Source organism: Glycine soja, chromosome 12 (genome assembly GCF_004193775.1).
Source record: "Glycine soja cultivar W05 chromosome 12, ASM419377v2, whole genome shotgun sequence".
Taxonomy (NCBI): Eukaryota; Viridiplantae; Streptophyta; class Magnoliopsida; order Fabales; family Fabaceae; genus Glycine; species Glycine soja.
In genome coordinates, this window is record NC_041013.1 from 37,178,336 (window position 1) to 37,194,926 (window position 16,591).

Sequence of the window (16,591 nt, forward strand, 5' to 3'; positions counted from 1 at the left end):
GAAATAATCATTAATTTGGAATTAAATAATTAACCTTATAAATTTGGCCACTTTGGTGACTAACAAATTTAACATACATTTAATTCCAACCAAATATATATGGCCTGCACATACTTATTGCTATTAAAAATTCATAGCCATTTTATTAATTTTATTCTAGGCCATAAAATAATATTCACATTTATTTGTGTTTTGCATTCAAACACGTTCAAAGAAATATACAACATATATATATTTACTGCTATCAATAATTTCAAAGCATTCACGTTAATTTAATTACAGGGTATAAACTTTTAATCCTTTAATCATGTTTAATAATAATTTTCGGGAAAAAAATAAGCAAGTGAGATTGAAAATAGCAAAAAAGGGTCACAAATAGCAATTTCAAAATTCCTTCGCCCCCGCCACGAACATGGGTGCCACCGGCGGATGCTTTCTCCATTAGAAATAAAAACTAGTAGTGTTAATGGCTTTTTCCACATTCAATATATGTTAAAGGAAAAACCAATATCAGTCATTATAATCAAATTAAATTAGATAGCACAAAACGATAAATCTAAAATCTTTCCCCAAATTTAATATATACAATTCAAAGTACTCACTACGTACAAATATCATAAGTTTTTCTTCATTGAACACAATCAAAATAATATAATTTTACGCATTCATACTTGTGATTTGAAAGCTAATTTAATTGATACCCTTTTCAATATAAGATTCCATACTTGCAGCAAAAAAAAATCCATAAATTTCATAATTAAGGTTCATGCATAATTGGGAGAAATTAAATCATTCCTAAATTTCATAAATAGGGTTCATGCATAATTGGGATAAATAAAATCATTCTTGGAGAATCATAAATTTCATAACATATGTTCTGATACCACATGTAAAAATTCATAAGGGGTTTCCTAGATTATCAATTATAGAAAACCAACAGGATCTTGAAACCTATGATTCTCACAAATAATAAATAAACAGATAATGCATACATTTCTCCATAAGAAGACTTTTCTCCAGTATACTTTGATTTCCTTGAAAGATGAGAGAAACAAAATTTGACTTCCTTAGACTATTCTTTCTACCTCTCTACGGTTGTGATGACTATAGATGAGAGATAACTAAGAGGACCTCATTTCACGTTAGTGGATATTAACCCCCTTTTATAATCACTACTCTTATCAAATAGCAGTTACCTTCAGATTTCCTATTTAACCCAATTACAATTTAATCTTTAATTATTAATTATTTATTTATTAGTCTCTATATAAGTCACATGTCTCTCACATGACATTAATTCTAACATGTTGTAGAGGTATCATTTTGATGGCTAAAGAGATTTGATGGGAACAAGAAATAGAGTTTGCCAAGTATCATTGGATGCCAAAGAGGACGATTATTGGTAAATTTGATTGTTTTTCTCTTAAAACATTTAGCGGTTATCAATTGAAATACGGAGAATTTAATCAATCATTTATAAGTAATATAGTAATTTTTTGCAAACAAATTTACATATTAATATAACCAACATAATTTACTTTTGCTATTCAAAATAAGTTGTATCTAATTTGTTGGCCCGTTTTCTAATTATAAATAACTAGTTGCATGGCTAGTGTTGCACACTTTATAGAACAACATATTATATATTTATGTGACTTTTCTTACTATATTTCTTATATCTAACTGACTTCAATTTTCTTTTAAAAAAATATCTTACTGACTTTTATTCTGATTTCTGACACACACACGTATTTATTAATTTGAATATTTTAATTCGAACAGGGTTTAATTACAATGCATACATGTGAACATTCTCCCTAGATTTGAAAAATCGGATTTCAAACTCGTGACAAACAATGGGGTATTTTATGAATTAATTAAATACCAGCACAGACATAGACGCGTGGAATATTTTTTGGGAGCCCCCATTACTATTAGAAATTGTTATGTATTCCAAGACATTACGTTTTTATAAACCGATTAATATCTATAGAACATGTATTCAAGATTGGTTTTTAAGTTATGAAAAAGAATTACTAAAATTTAAATTACGTATTACGTATTACGTATTACGTATTACGTATTACGTGAAGATTAATTCAAATCATGATAGTTTTGTAATTTAAATGTCACTAATTTTTTCCATTTCCAGAGCTGCTAGAAGGTTGGTTTTCGTAAATGATGACTTCACGATAGAAAGAAAAAAAGTACCAAACATTTGCAAATGCGTACTACCTTGATTCCAAAAAGAAGTGTATACAGGTTAAGGATGAGGACATTTTTTTTTTCTGAAACAAATTATATGATCCCTCGCGCCTATGCCCTTTGAGCGAAAGATTAGATGCCAAAGCCGAAAAAAGCAGAAGCAAATCAATAAAATAATCATGGGTGCATGTTTAGCCACGATTGTTATTTATTTCATGATCACGTTCACGTTCAACTTTTATCGTTGAGTATTATAGACGTACCATAGATTAATATAAATTGGATACGTTATGAATGTTAATACGTTTTTTTTTTCTTTCAATAGAAGGTTTACAAAATGTGTTTTGATTCTTAAACTTTCAATTAAACTTAGATTAGTTCATGTAGTTTTAAATTGATGAATTTAATTTTTTAACTTTTAAAATATGTAAATTTAGTCTTTCAACTTATCATTTATTAACTGTTTTTTACTGTTATAAAATTAGAAAAAAATATTAAATTCATATATTTTAAAAAAATTAAGGAACTAAATTCACCAATTCAAAAATATAAAAGCGAAATTCAATTTTAACTGAAAAATTAAAATTCAAAAACACATTTTGCTCTTATTATTATTTTCTGTGGTCGAGCAAACAAAGCAAAACTAAAGAAAGAAGACGAAAAATTGCGCAGGACACCAGATCATGATGTAGGCCACGGGGGCGAATTTATGGAGAAAAGTGAAGCAATATGAATGATACTTGCTAAGGAGTTATCTTATAATTTTGTGTTAATTATCGCAATGTTCAATAAAATAAGTATCACTAATTATTTAAAAATACATAAACATATTTAAATTTTTGAAAATATAAAAATATCAAATTCTTCATAAATAAGTAAAATGAAAAAAATTATACAATAACAGAATTTTAAATTATTCTTAATTAATAATTATTCTCTTAAAAATAATAATTAAACATGATAATAAATGTTTTAATTTATGATAATTATCAAATTTTTAATTCTTATATAATATTTAAACAAGAGAGGGATAGAGAATTACAGGGGATATGCTTGTTCCGATCTAAGAATCACATTTCCATCTCAAGCAAGTATCAATATAAAATATCTATAATCAAAATAAAATTATCTGTTAAATTAATTTAAATTTAAATATTAATATTTATTCATAAAAAGTATATAAATAAATGTGATGGTAATTGTTTTAATATTCATTCCACTCACATTTGAGCATATATGATATATTAATTTTAAAATAAAAATTAATATTATACTATTTTTCTAGTTTGTAATTGTTGGAGTACAACCTTGATATCAAACTCTATATTGGTTAGGAATGAGAAAATTAAATACTATGTAAATGAGGATAAGATATATAAATTTAAGTTTTAAGATTTTGAGTTAAGATTATTTATAGTCCATTATAAAATAAAAAAGTTGGGTATTTAACTTCTTATATGCACAACAATTGGTATCAACCTTAAGCTTTTAAAATAAATTATGATGTCAAATTCACTTATTACAACAATAGTTATAAAATTTAAATCTTATTTTAATAACTTAATTTTCTAATATTAAAATTATTATTATGCGTATTGCGTAATACTGTTGCTAGGCCACCTTGCTTCAACTTTCAAGTAACAGGTACCAATATTCAGATACAGATAAATACAAAAAATGAATACTAAAATTATTATTCGTTCAAATATAAATATAAAAGCAGTTTTTTTTTTTCTAAGACAAAAATAAAAACAAATATTATATATTATAATATTGTGTCCAATCTGCTGCAATCGTGATCGTATTCGACACTACAACCGGTACCCGTTATCTCGTGGCTTTGTTGTTGTAGTATCAAACTTTCTCTCACTCACATAATCGTTTTTGTGTTGTGGGCTCCCATTTCCATCCCCAACCAGTTAAGACTCACGGACAGCATCAGCACCACCCTCTTTCTCTCTCTTCCATCTTTGTCCTGAGATTACCCTATTCATCACTACCAGTATAATGATGCAACTATGGCATAATCATTTTCACAGTTGGCTGTAAAGTGTCATGATATTTGTATACTACTCTAAAATGGAGTGAATATATTTTTTTTATTTGTAGAAATACAAATATCAACGAAAAGTTTTAACTTTTAACAACTCTTGAGTTAGATCCGTCTTTAAGGCAGATTAAAAGTAATCTTGATAACTAATATATTAATTAAGAGTAAGGGTAATTGTTAAAACAAAAAAGAGAGAAATGGTATATGCTTGTATAGCATGTTATACAACAAATTAAAGTGTACAATCAAAAAAAGAGAGAAAAGATAAAGAAATTTGAATTTGAAATGTAAGGTGAGAGAAAGAGATAGACATAAAAAATTTGTTCTATAAATTGTTGTATGTGTATCATAAATCAATTTACTCATCAAATTATTATTATTTTAATTTAGAAAAGAGCCAAAACGAGCAGGAAACAAGAAGACATACAGCTAACTAACGAATAAAAGAGATGGGTGATCATCAGCCAGCAAATGAAAGAAAAGAAAATCTGGGGGACATTAAACTATATATATTGCAACCCCAATCCAAAATAACCCATCCCATGTTTTGCCAAAACATCTGCTGGGAAATTTGTATGTTATGCCAAGAAAGGCTATCCGTATTGGCTTAATTAAAGCATAGATTTCGTTAATCAGAGAGCTAGCTGGGTGCAAGTTAGAGCATCTACCAAGAATTTTATTTATTTAAAAATGATTTAAACTTTCTATTAAAAAAAGATGATTTAAATTATCATATTTGACCACCTTATGAAAAATTAAAATAATTAATGCATGATATAACAAAAATATTGAAATAACTATAATGAGACAATTAACACTTTAATTAACATGATTTTTGAATGAATAATTTAGGGGTTTTGCTTGTATATTAATGAACATAATGAGTATATCTTGAAAATTTTAATAGTAACTGATATTTTATTTTATTAAGATGATAATTAAACCAAAGTTAAATATGAAATTTATTAGGAATGTCTCCCTTCTAAAAACATAAGCAAGTACTCTAGGTAATGGCAAGGTGAAGAAGCAATGCTAGCCAGCTCCATCAGTCTACGAAATTAAGAAAGATACATAGATAAATGTATGTATATGAAATTGAAATATTGATCGATGAATGCACGTGCTGGGTCTAACTCAAATAACAGTGCGAAGTGCCTCGAAAGCTTGTATAATTTGACTTGGTATAGAATTACACTGTTACTTTGATTAGTAGCTATTGCCTATTGGAATATATGAAGTGCGAAAGCGAGAGGCAGAGAAAGAAAGAAAGTGGTCCAGCTTAGTCTATGGCTGACTGACACCCATAGCAGCCGTGTTGATAAGGAGAGAAATTTAATAACACATTCAGTGGGCAGCAACAATCAATTTTTTATTCTTTCTCTCCTCTCTTTCACCAATTCTCCAAAAATTCAACCCCCCAAACTCAAGCATTTCTGCTGTCAGCGCGATTCACATGTACGTAACACACCACCCAATTTCATTTTCTTCTATACTATATATCTATGTACCTTTTCTTGTCTCAAATCCAAATTTTAAATTTCTTGGATGTTACTTTCTTTATGCAGTGCCTATGTCACGGTTTGTTGTCTGCTTCAAAGCTTTTGTACTTTCGGAATTTGCAAGGTATAGCTTGTTAATTTAGGATAGTTTTCAATTTTCTTCGGTTCCAAACATGATGTCTCAAGAAGCAATACCTGCTCCTTCCAACAATAACAACCTCAGAGACTCCACGGTTCAACTTCATGAACCAAACTCAAACCCTAATCCTAACCCTAATTCGGTTAAGAGAAAAAGAAGCCTACCCGGAACACCAGGCAAGTTATTATTTAATTAAATCCTTCTCTTCTGCATACTATATATGTACTTACTGTTCTGATTCTTAATTCAGAAAAAATATATTTGTAATTAATTACGGGTTAATTATGTGGTTGTGGTTGCATGGACCAAGCAGATCCGAATGCAGAAGTGATTGCTCTGTCGCCAAAGTCGCTGATGGCTACCAACCGATTCATCTGCGAAGTATGCAACAAGGGTTTCCAGAGGGACCAGAACCTGCAGCTGCACCGGCGAGGGCACAACTTGCCGTGGAAGCTGCGGCAGAGAAACAAGGAAGAGGTGGTGAAGAAGAAGGTGTACGTTTGTCCAGAGAAGACTTGTGTGCACCACGACCCTTGCAGAGCCCTGGGGGACCTCACCGGGATAAAAAAGCACTTCAGTAGAAAGCACGGTGAGAAGAAGTGGAAGTGCGAAAAGTGCTCCAAGAAATACGCTGTTCAATCTGACTGGAAAGCCCATAACAAGATTTGTGGGACTAGACAGTACAAATGTGACTGTGGTACAATATTCTCCAGGTAGCTATTAATACAACTATATTACCCCACCCCTTCAATATATCATCAACCTCATTCAATTAATTATATATTAGTACTTCATTTGTTGCTTTAATTATGTCCATTGTAGTCAAAGAAGCTCAACATCCTTATGCATGCATGTATGCTTAATATATTATGAGTATAAGTTAATTTTTTTTATCCAGTTTTATTAGAAATACTAGTTGGAGGTATTTGAACCTGACTTTTTTCTCCATCCCTTCTCCTTTTATCATTTCCCTATCCCTCTAAACTGATATGAAAAAAAAAATTATATATTAGACTTAAATATAAATAAATTTAACCAATTTTGTCATATTTAACACTATTACTCCTAAATATCCTTCATTTAATTCTAATTCTATTTTCAATGATTTTTTTCTTAATAATAAGTTTTAATGAAATACATTTTAAAAATAATTTTATTTTATACTTTGAGATTGGTAAAATTATACACTATCAACTAACTTTCTTAATTAATACAAAATTAATTGTTTTTGCTTGTATAAGAGTTGAGAAGCTATAAGTTAATTTGATTTGTCAAACTATTTATGACACCAGATAAAATATATCATGTGTCTAATTCATTGAATTTAATGCATGCCGGGACATGAATTAAATAAGTTTTTGACTTGAGAAACGGAGAATAATGTTGAGGAATTAATTGTTATACTTGTGTGACAATTCAGGAAGGACAGCTTTGTAACGCATAGGGCTTTTTGTGACGCCATGGCGGAGCAAAATGCGAGGCTTCCGTCGGTTTTGTCAAACCTTGGAAGCGAGATTTTGATGAATGCTGCTCAAGCTCCAAGAGTAATGCCACAGGGTTTACAATTACATGGGTTTCATTCAGAGTTTGGTGGGCCAGGCCAAGAACCATACATTGGAAATTTTGCGGATGTGAACCATCATGAGCATAAGCTAAGGATGCCACTATGGCTAGACCAGACCAATAATCCTCTTCAGCTTAATCATCATCATCCTCTAAGCGTTTCAAGCAACTCTTCAAGTTTGTTCTCACCAGGAACAACTTTGGCTGAAGTGAATAACATGTTTGGGACATCGTCGTCGTCACAGGGACAGTGGCTGAATTACCGATACCCCCCAGAAGCAATATCATTTACACATGCCAATGTTTCTATGGCTCATGGGCTGAAGCTAGAGCAAGAAGAAAACAAAGGAAACTTGTCGCATAGCGTGAGCTCTTTGTACCCAAGTCACATGGAATCTGCAAGGATATTGAGTGATAATAATAATTCGGCCTTCGACAACTCCAACTTTGGCTTGTTGGACCCGAACAACATCTCAAGCACGTCCAGCAACAACAACCGCCACAACAATAACGTGGTTGAAATTCAGAAATTGTTCAGGCAAGGAAACCAGCTGGCTGAGAACTTCAACCACATCGTGAATTCCCAAGCAAGCACCAACATTGGAGATCAAGGGTTTTCATTGAGTAGCATGAATAAGGGCTTGGAGCACATGGTGATGCCGCGGATTGAAGAGTGGGAAAGTGGAGAACCAAAAAGAATGGAGAATCAACAGGTACTACAATCAAGTACTTCCAACACCGAAGAGCACTTAACCAAAGATTTCATGGGTGTTGGAGCAGTGATGAACCTGCAAAGCCAGTTCCATGGACATTACTGATCATGGAGATAGCGAGCTAGGTTCAAAAATAATTAATGAAGTTAAGGTTAAGGTAGTGAAGTTTTATGATACATGAGAAATATTAGAATCATACTCTTTAATTAATATATTCTTTTGATCAAATCTATTTTTATTATTGAAAATTTATTAAAATTATAAAATTTAATAAATCTTACCTAATATTGAATGATTATCTCTTAATTTTATAATTTTTAATATATTTTAATGAATAAAAAAATGTGTTAAAGAGTATCCCAAGTAACACTCCTTAACCTAACATAGCTATTAGCAGTAGTAGCAGATGATATGTGTATTATTTACCTCAAAGTCACGTACGATAACAATGAGATGATTAGGCACATGATATGATAACGAGTCGGATTCGGAAGCATGTACAGTGAACAGGGGTGATATCACGTGATGATAAATATCGATGTCATAAAGCCATCCCGTGAAGGAAGTGGGGGCCATTGCGTTTTGGAAGAGACAATATATATTCCCTGCATTCTATGCTATGCTTGGTGTATTGTATTGTATTGTATATTGTTAAGGTTAAGAATTAATTTGCTTGTTTTAATTTCTTTAAGTTTTAGCTTCTCTCGTAGTTGCATTATAATGTATTATTACAGGGCAAAGAAGTAGATATACGTACGCAAAGCGCTTTCCTCCATGAATGTTGTAGAAACTGTAGCACTTACGTGCGTTGATTGAATAATGGCTTAGCTGATTGATTATCTTAATTAGTCGATCACTCGCTTTCTTGTCCTATGTGTCAATTTTAAGATAATTTATTATTAGGTCGTTCAGAATTATTATAGTCGCACCAATTAATTTATGCTTTATACTAGTATATAATTAAGTGTTATTATTATTTTTTTCAATTTACTTTATTTTTATGTCTCAATCGTCACCTTGTCTTTATTCTTTAGTTTATTTTCATCTTTTTTTCCTACCCCATTTACTCCAAAATGACGTGCACGCATGCATTATTTTTCTTTTCCGTATAGTATTAAGTGATGAATAATTAAATTTTAAAATTAAAATTAAGATATATTTTATAGTATATAATTAAAAATATTATTAGCATAAATATAATATTATGTTATTCATTGAATTAAGAAATTTTATTATTAATGTATAATCATTAATTAAAAGAAGTATAATTTAAAAAAAAATATACAACCAAAATGGATTTACACGTACAACTCAGAATATATTATTCAATGTCATCTTCAGATCACATTCTTAAAATCAAATAAAGTATTTGTTTGGTTCAACATTCTGAAACATTAAAATGCACCTCAAAAAGTTATAGAGAGTAGTAGTTTCCACATTTTTTGTTTGACACAAAAATTGGGAACTCCTACGTTGAAAACGCTAATCCAAAAACACTGCAATATTAAGAGCAAATTAAGTATTTTAATAGTTTTCTTTTCTTCTTTCACTTAGCTGATGCTGCGTTGATACAACTTTACTGGCTACAGCGTCTTGGCTATGACCTACTTTTATTTGTTTTCTGTGACCTTTGGGAGGCCGTGAACTGCTTTCCTCTTGAAATATAATACTACATAAAGAGGCAAAAGCTTTCTTTCCAGCTATTTCAGTTTTGTTGTTTTTCACACTCACATATGTTATCTGATGTATAACAACATCACGAGTGATTCAAGTTCAACAATTAAACAAAGTAATATGTACAGTAGTTTTCTGCTTATTTATATATAGGAATAGATCTAGAAATCTATGAAAGAGAGATTTAGTTTTTTTATTTCTTTCTTTATAATTGTTTATATATCTAACTTTAAATAAATAATAATTTTAAAAAAATTGATAAAAAATTCGTTTTTAAAAATATTTATTATTTTTAGACACAATTTTATATTTAAAATTTCCATTACATAATTTTTAGTAATTGTTTGTCTCGGGATAACAAAATCAAAAGATGCCGTGAATAACATATCATTTTATTAGTTTAAACATTAAATAATTAACATTTTTTACTACCATTTCTTACCTTTTATCTTGTTTCATAGATATGCATATAAAAAAAAAATTAATTACTTAGTAGATCACTATTTTTTTGTGAATTTTTTAATAAATTCCTGAAGTATTTTTTTTTTAACTTGGGTCCCTAAACAAAAAAAAGTTGGTCCATGAAATTATCTTTTAGTGGCTTAAAACTATCATATATAAAACAATAATTTAGTTTGTGGTAGTTTTAAAAATCTTAAGAACTCAATTAAACAATAATAATTTAAGAATTTATTTATAAATTTACAAATAGTTTAGAACTTACTTTACTATAATAATTTAACCTATAAAAAATACTCGTATAAAATTAACAACAATAATTAAGTTTTCCACTTTAGTTGTACATACAACATCTTCAACAAATATTTGAAAACTCCTTTACCTCCAAGTTCATTTAATTGTTAATAGTCCATATGTTCAATCAAATGATTAATACTTGACCAAAACAATTATTGATTAGGCTCTACTCAAACCCCAACTTAATAGATCCTCTTGCTTGATGAATGATTTAGAAGAAAAAAAAAAAAAGTCGTTATGTTGTACTACTACAAATTGATCATTCAACATCATCAAATCTATATCGGTTATTGGAAAATCGATGTAGTAAAACATGCGGTGTTATTTTTGCCATTTAAACCAACTTTTTAAAGGCGTTAATGACAGTTTTTTTGTATAACACCGTCTTTATTTGTAACCTGACTAATGAGTTTTAGCTAGCACCATCTTTGAATTCATCATATTTTATTTCCATTATTTTTCATTTTCTAAGCTGACAACTACAACATCTCATTCACTTTCACTTTCACTTTCACTCCTTAGCCTGGTTGTAGGAGTCAGGGTTTATCGAGGGTTTGGTTTCGTTCCTTCCTCTCTGCTACAACAATGGCGAAACCTGGGTGAGGTCGTCGCTCTCCCTTCGGTTCTGTTTCTGACTCCTCCTCTCGCTCCTCTTCCCCCTCCTCCTCCTCTTCCTCCCGAAGCTCTCGCAGTCGCAACCCTCCCCCGCAGAGGCGTCGAAAGTACTGCTAATTTCCTCGATCGGAGTGCAATTTGATTTTATCTGTTTTTTCTATTTGAAAGCATGTGTTGTTCTCTTGGCTGCTGAGTGCTGATTGATGTTGAAATTAAGAACTCTTTTTTTCAGTTTTAGGATTTCATGCTGCTGAATGTTTTCGCTTGTGGTATTGACTTTTGAGTGCGGCATGATTGAGAGCCTAAAGATTCCGCTAATTTCTGTGATTGAAACGGGGAAAGTACTCCGTGTTTCGAAATTTGATTGTGTCTTCTTTTTTTTCAATTTGAAAGTGTGTGTTGTTCTCTTGGCTGTTGATTGATGTTGAAATTGAGAACTCTTGTTTTTAAGTTTTTGGATTTCACGCTGAAAGTTTTTTCAATTCGTATATGTTCTTCAAATTTAAAAGCATGCGATGTTCTCTTAGCTGGGGATTGATGTTGAAGTAGAGATCTGTGTTTTTTTCTTTTTAATTCTTAGATGCTATGCTTGAAGTTTTTGAGTGTGGTGTGATTGGGAGACATGTGGAAATTGAATCCTATCGAGCCTACAAGATTGATTGTTCATTTTGTGTCGTTTCTAAAGATGATTAATGGTCAAAGTTTTAAATTGTGCCGTAGTTGTGGTTTTTCCACAATGAATGGACATATGCAACTGCAATTGCAGTTGTCATACAGTCATGGTGACTTTGAAATCTTTGACCTTGCTGCCAAAATTGTGGTCTGTGACTCTAAAATCTTTGACATTCTCCTGAAATTATGGTTGCGAACATTTTAAAACCTTGTTAATGGTCTCTTTGATTTTCTTTCTGCTGTTTGTATTTTTGAGTTGTACACTGTGAGATAATTAGATTGGTAAAGTGGGTTGGAAATTTGACTGTGGGACAACATAGTTGATACAGTTTTCTGTAGTGTCTGGTGATGACAGTCTCATGTTCCTTTAGTCCATATTATATCCTTCAAACTGTTGTAATAATTATATTTATATATTTTAATTTTAATTTTGGATATGATCTATTAACAGACTTTTTTTCCTTTTGTGTTACTCGTACTTCTTGCTTATGTATTTATCTCCTATGTTTGAACTCAGGAAACCTTCTCATATACGCAAATCACTTGTTCTTCATGTAGAAAAGCTTAACAAAAATGTCAATGAATGGCACTTGAAAGAAATTTTCAGTATGTTTTTAATTATTTATACCTTCTAGTTTTATCTTACATTTTGAATGTAATAATATATTATATGCTCTCTGTTATCCTCGTAGTTGCCAAATAGTTGTAAGAGTTATTATTTGGCAATTCACATGTACTGGCATGTCAGTCCCGGGAGAAGTAAATGGGACGACATTAGACAGGCAACCTACATCGGAGATGGAGACATGTTTCACAAATGAGGAAATAGCCAGAGCCTAGAGGAAGCCACACGACGGGAGCAGTGGAGAGTAGAGTGTAGCAGGGACATCCCATAAGGCAGGGATCATTGACTTCATGCACGACCAAGGCACACAATACGATTGTGGAGTGGGTAACATACAGCTGGCACCATCTAATGATACATGTGTTCTGCAAGCAGATGTTAGTGGACACATAATTAAAAATAAAGAAACAATACACACACCAGTTACCAACAGTCACAAGGAAGCATGTGACCTTAGTGCTGACGTTACTGGGCCTCCGATAGTGGGCCTTATTAGCCCTACCCCTGTTGAATTAGTTACTCAACAAAATCTAAACCCAACTGTTAATACTGAAACACCAGGAATGTTGAAGATGTACATGAGAAGTAAGGGGTGTAGAAAGCAAAAGGCCCACACCAGTGCAAATGTGTGTCAAATGGATGAAAGTACAAAGATAAACACTCTGAAGCAGATCAAAGTGGATATCACAAAAAATAATTGGAGTAGCAAGGAAGCTGAGTTACCTCCAAATGAGGCTCTGATGTCTAGTGCATGCCAAGTTCAAATAGTAGAAGAACCACCAAGTACTAGTGCCAATAGCTCACAGTACCTACAGGAGGCAGAACATCAATGGATGATGGCAGGACAAATGGGGGTGTTGTGGGATACAGATCATAAAAGTATCATTGATAAGATATGGGCTATGGAGAACAAAGATAGGAAAGAGGCAGAGAAGCTGGGCAATAAGAGTTGTGGTCAATGAATATCTTGTCATATAACGTAAGAGGGCTTGGAAGGAGGGTCAAATGGCCCACAATAAGGAGGCTAGTGAGGAAGCACAACATAGACCTATTATGCCTCCTAGAGATGAAGAAAGAGCAAATTGACAACACAATGTGCCAGGCATTATGGGGAAATCCTGATGTGAATTGGGAACTACAACTTGCTGTAAATATAGCAGGGGGACTATTGTGTATATGGAGTGAGAAAAGTTTCAAAGTGGAACGTAAAGTTAGTGGCAGAGGGTTTATTCTACTGGAAGAAGTATGGATTGGAGAGGATCATAAGCTGATTATAGCTAACATATATGCTCTTTGCGATCCTAGTAGCAAGAGAGCTCTCTGGGAGTCTCTCAAACAACTCAAAAATCTGAACCCTACGGGCCTATGGTGCTTGTTGGGATATTTTAACAATGTCAGAAACCCAGCAGAAAGGGTGGGCTTATCCCAGAGGGGAGCGGAGGACAAAATCGTCAGTGAATTTAATGAGTGGATAGAGGATCTTGAAGTTGTAGAGCCACCATGGGTGGGGAGAAATTACACGTGGTTTAGACCAAATGGGACATCAAAAAGTAAACTGGATAGAGCACTTGTATCCCCTGACTGGTTCACCAAATGGCCTACTAGTACACAATTTATTTTGGACAGAAATTTCTCGGATCATTGTTCGGTTCTGCTCAAATCCAAAAATATGGATTGGGGGCCCAAACCATTCAGGATACTTGACTGCTGGCTCAAGGATAGCTCATTCGAGAAGACAATTTCTGAATGTTGGTCATAGCCACAACAAAAGGGGTGGGGTGTTTTCGCCCTAAAAGAAAAGATCAAATGCCTCAAGGAGAGGTTGAAGCTGTGAAATAAGGAGCAATTCAGAGACACCTTCAAGAAGGTTTGGAATATAGAGGCTGAATTAAATAAGCTTGAAAATGACACAGCTGACAGACAGTTGACCTCCCAAGAAATTATGTATCAGAAAAGGTTGCAGCAAGACTTGTGGACTGTAGCCAATTCACATGAATCATTAATGAGGTAGAAGGTGAGATCAAAATGGATCAAAGAAGGTAATTGCAATTCTCGTTATTTCCATCTGCTGCTTAATTCCAATAGAAGGAATAACGCATTGAATGAAGTGTATATCAATGGATCCTGGGTCGAGGAACCAGCCAGAGTGAAAGAGGAAGTATGCAGGTTTTTTCAACTGAGATTCCAAGACCCCTTACAGTGCAGACCAGTCCTGAATGGCATAAGCTTCAGCTGTATTGGGTAACAAGAAAACAATATGCTGGTGGGAAGTTTCACTGAGGAAGAAATAAAGTTAGCGGTTTGGGAGTGCGGTAGTGAAAAAAGTCCAGGCCCAAATGGTATCAATTTTAAATTCATCAAACAATTTTGGCAGATTCTGAAACCTGACTTTCTCCGCTTCCTTGACAAATTCCATGCTAATGGAATTTTCCCAAAGGGAGGTAATGCATCATTTATTGCACTAATACCTAAGGTGCCCGATCCTCAAAGCCTCAACGAATATAGACCTATCTCACTAATAGGTTGTGTTTTCAAAATAGTGGCCAAGCTCTTAGCAAACAGACTAAAGAGGATACTACCACTCATAATTGATGAACGATAGATCGCTTTCATAGTTGGAAGACAGTTGCTGCACTGTGTAATCATCATTAATGAAGCAGTGGAGGAAGCTAGAAGGGGCCAAATGCCATGTTTGGTGTTCAAAGTAGATTACGAAAGGGCCTACGACTCTATCTCGTGGGACTTTCTATTTTACTTGCTGCGAAGATTAGGGTTCTGCAATAAATGGATTCAGTGGGTTGAGGGCTGCCTCAAATCTGCCTTGGTCTCGGTGTTGGTAAATGGCAGTCCCACCTCAGAATTTACTCCTCAAAGGGGCCTTAGACAAGGTGACCCATTAGCGCCCCTATTATTCAACATTGTAGTAGAAGCCTTAACTGTTCTCATGAGGGAAGCAGTAAACAAGCAGTTGTTCACTGAATTTCCGGTGGGGAAAAATAAAATACCAGTCAGCATTTTACAGTATGCTGATGATACTATCTTTTTCGGTGAAGCCACATTGCAAAATGTCAAGGTAATCAATGCGATACTGAGAGTTTTTGAACTTGCCTCTGGCCTTAAAATAAACTATGCGAAAAGTAGTTTTGGAGCTGTGGGAAAATCTGAGCAGTGGTGCAAGGAGGCTGCTGAATATTTGAATTGCAGAATTTTGCCTATTCCGTTCATATATCTGGGCATTCCCATTGGGGTAAACCCAAGGCGTAGTGAGTTGTGGGATCCGATCATTAGAAAATTTGAGAGGAAACTGGCTAAATGGAAACAAAGACATTTGTCCTTTGAAGGGAGAGTGACTCTTATAAAATCAATCCTAACATCTATCCCCATTTATTTTCTCTCTTCTTTCAGGGTTCCCAACAAGATAGCGGAGAAGATGGTCAAAATTCATAGGATATTCCTATGGGGAGGAGGATTGGAACAAAGGAAGATTGCTTGGGTCAAATGGGAAATAATTTGTCTCCCAAAAGAAAAGGGAGGGCTGGACATAAAAGATATTATGACATTCAACAAAGCATTACTTGGAAAATGGAGGTGGGACATACTCCACCAAAATAAGGAATTATGGGCTAGAATATTGGAATCCAAATATAGAGGCTGGAGGTCATTGGTTGAAGGTGAAAGAGTCAACAAAGAATCATTTTGGTGACAGGACCTCATGGCAGTCATCCATGAACAACAGCTGAGCAACGTCTTCCAAAATGAAACAAAATGGAGGGTGGGGAGTGGTGACAAAATCAGATTTTGGGAGGACTGTTGGACTGATGATGGTGAATCATTAAAGAGGAAATATCCCAGGCTATATCTAATATCTTGCCAACAACAAAAACTCATCAATCAAGTGGGCAGATTTATAGAAATAGCATGGGAGTGGAATCTTGAATGGAGAAGGTCACTGTTTGATAATGAAATTGATGCGGCTGTCGTTTTTATGGGGGACATATCACATGTCACAATACAACAACACATAGTAGATTGTTGGGTGTGGAAACCACAACATAACGACCATTATTCTACAAGGAGCAG

The 16,591-nt window shown here is 33.2% G+C and overlaps 2 protein-coding genes across 2 annotated transcripts; both read left to right on the forward strand.

The window, feature by feature from the left end:
• Positions 1-5,491: 5,491 nt before the first annotated feature.
• Positions 5,492-9,008, forward strand: LOC114380477 (zinc finger protein BALDIBIS-like). The gene is made up of 4 exons (XM_028339554.1): positions 5,492-5,710; positions 5,821-6,069; positions 6,207-6,606; positions 7,314-9,008. Exons 2-4 carry the CDS (start codon positions 5,928-5,930, stop codon positions 8,272-8,274), a joined length of 1,503 nt encoding a protein of 500 aa, XP_028195355.1. The 5' UTR covers positions 5,492-5,710; positions 5,821-5,927; the 3' UTR covers positions 8,275-9,008.
• Positions 9,009-13,469: 4,461 nt separating this feature from the next.
• On the forward strand, positions 13,470-14,270 carry LOC114378976. Its single transcript, XM_028337550.1, has one exon. The coding sequence runs from the start codon at positions 13,470-13,472 to the stop codon at positions 14,268-14,270; it is 801 nt and encodes a 266-aa protein (XP_028193351.1).
• The last annotated feature ends 2,321 nt before the right edge of the window (positions 14,271-16,591 follow it).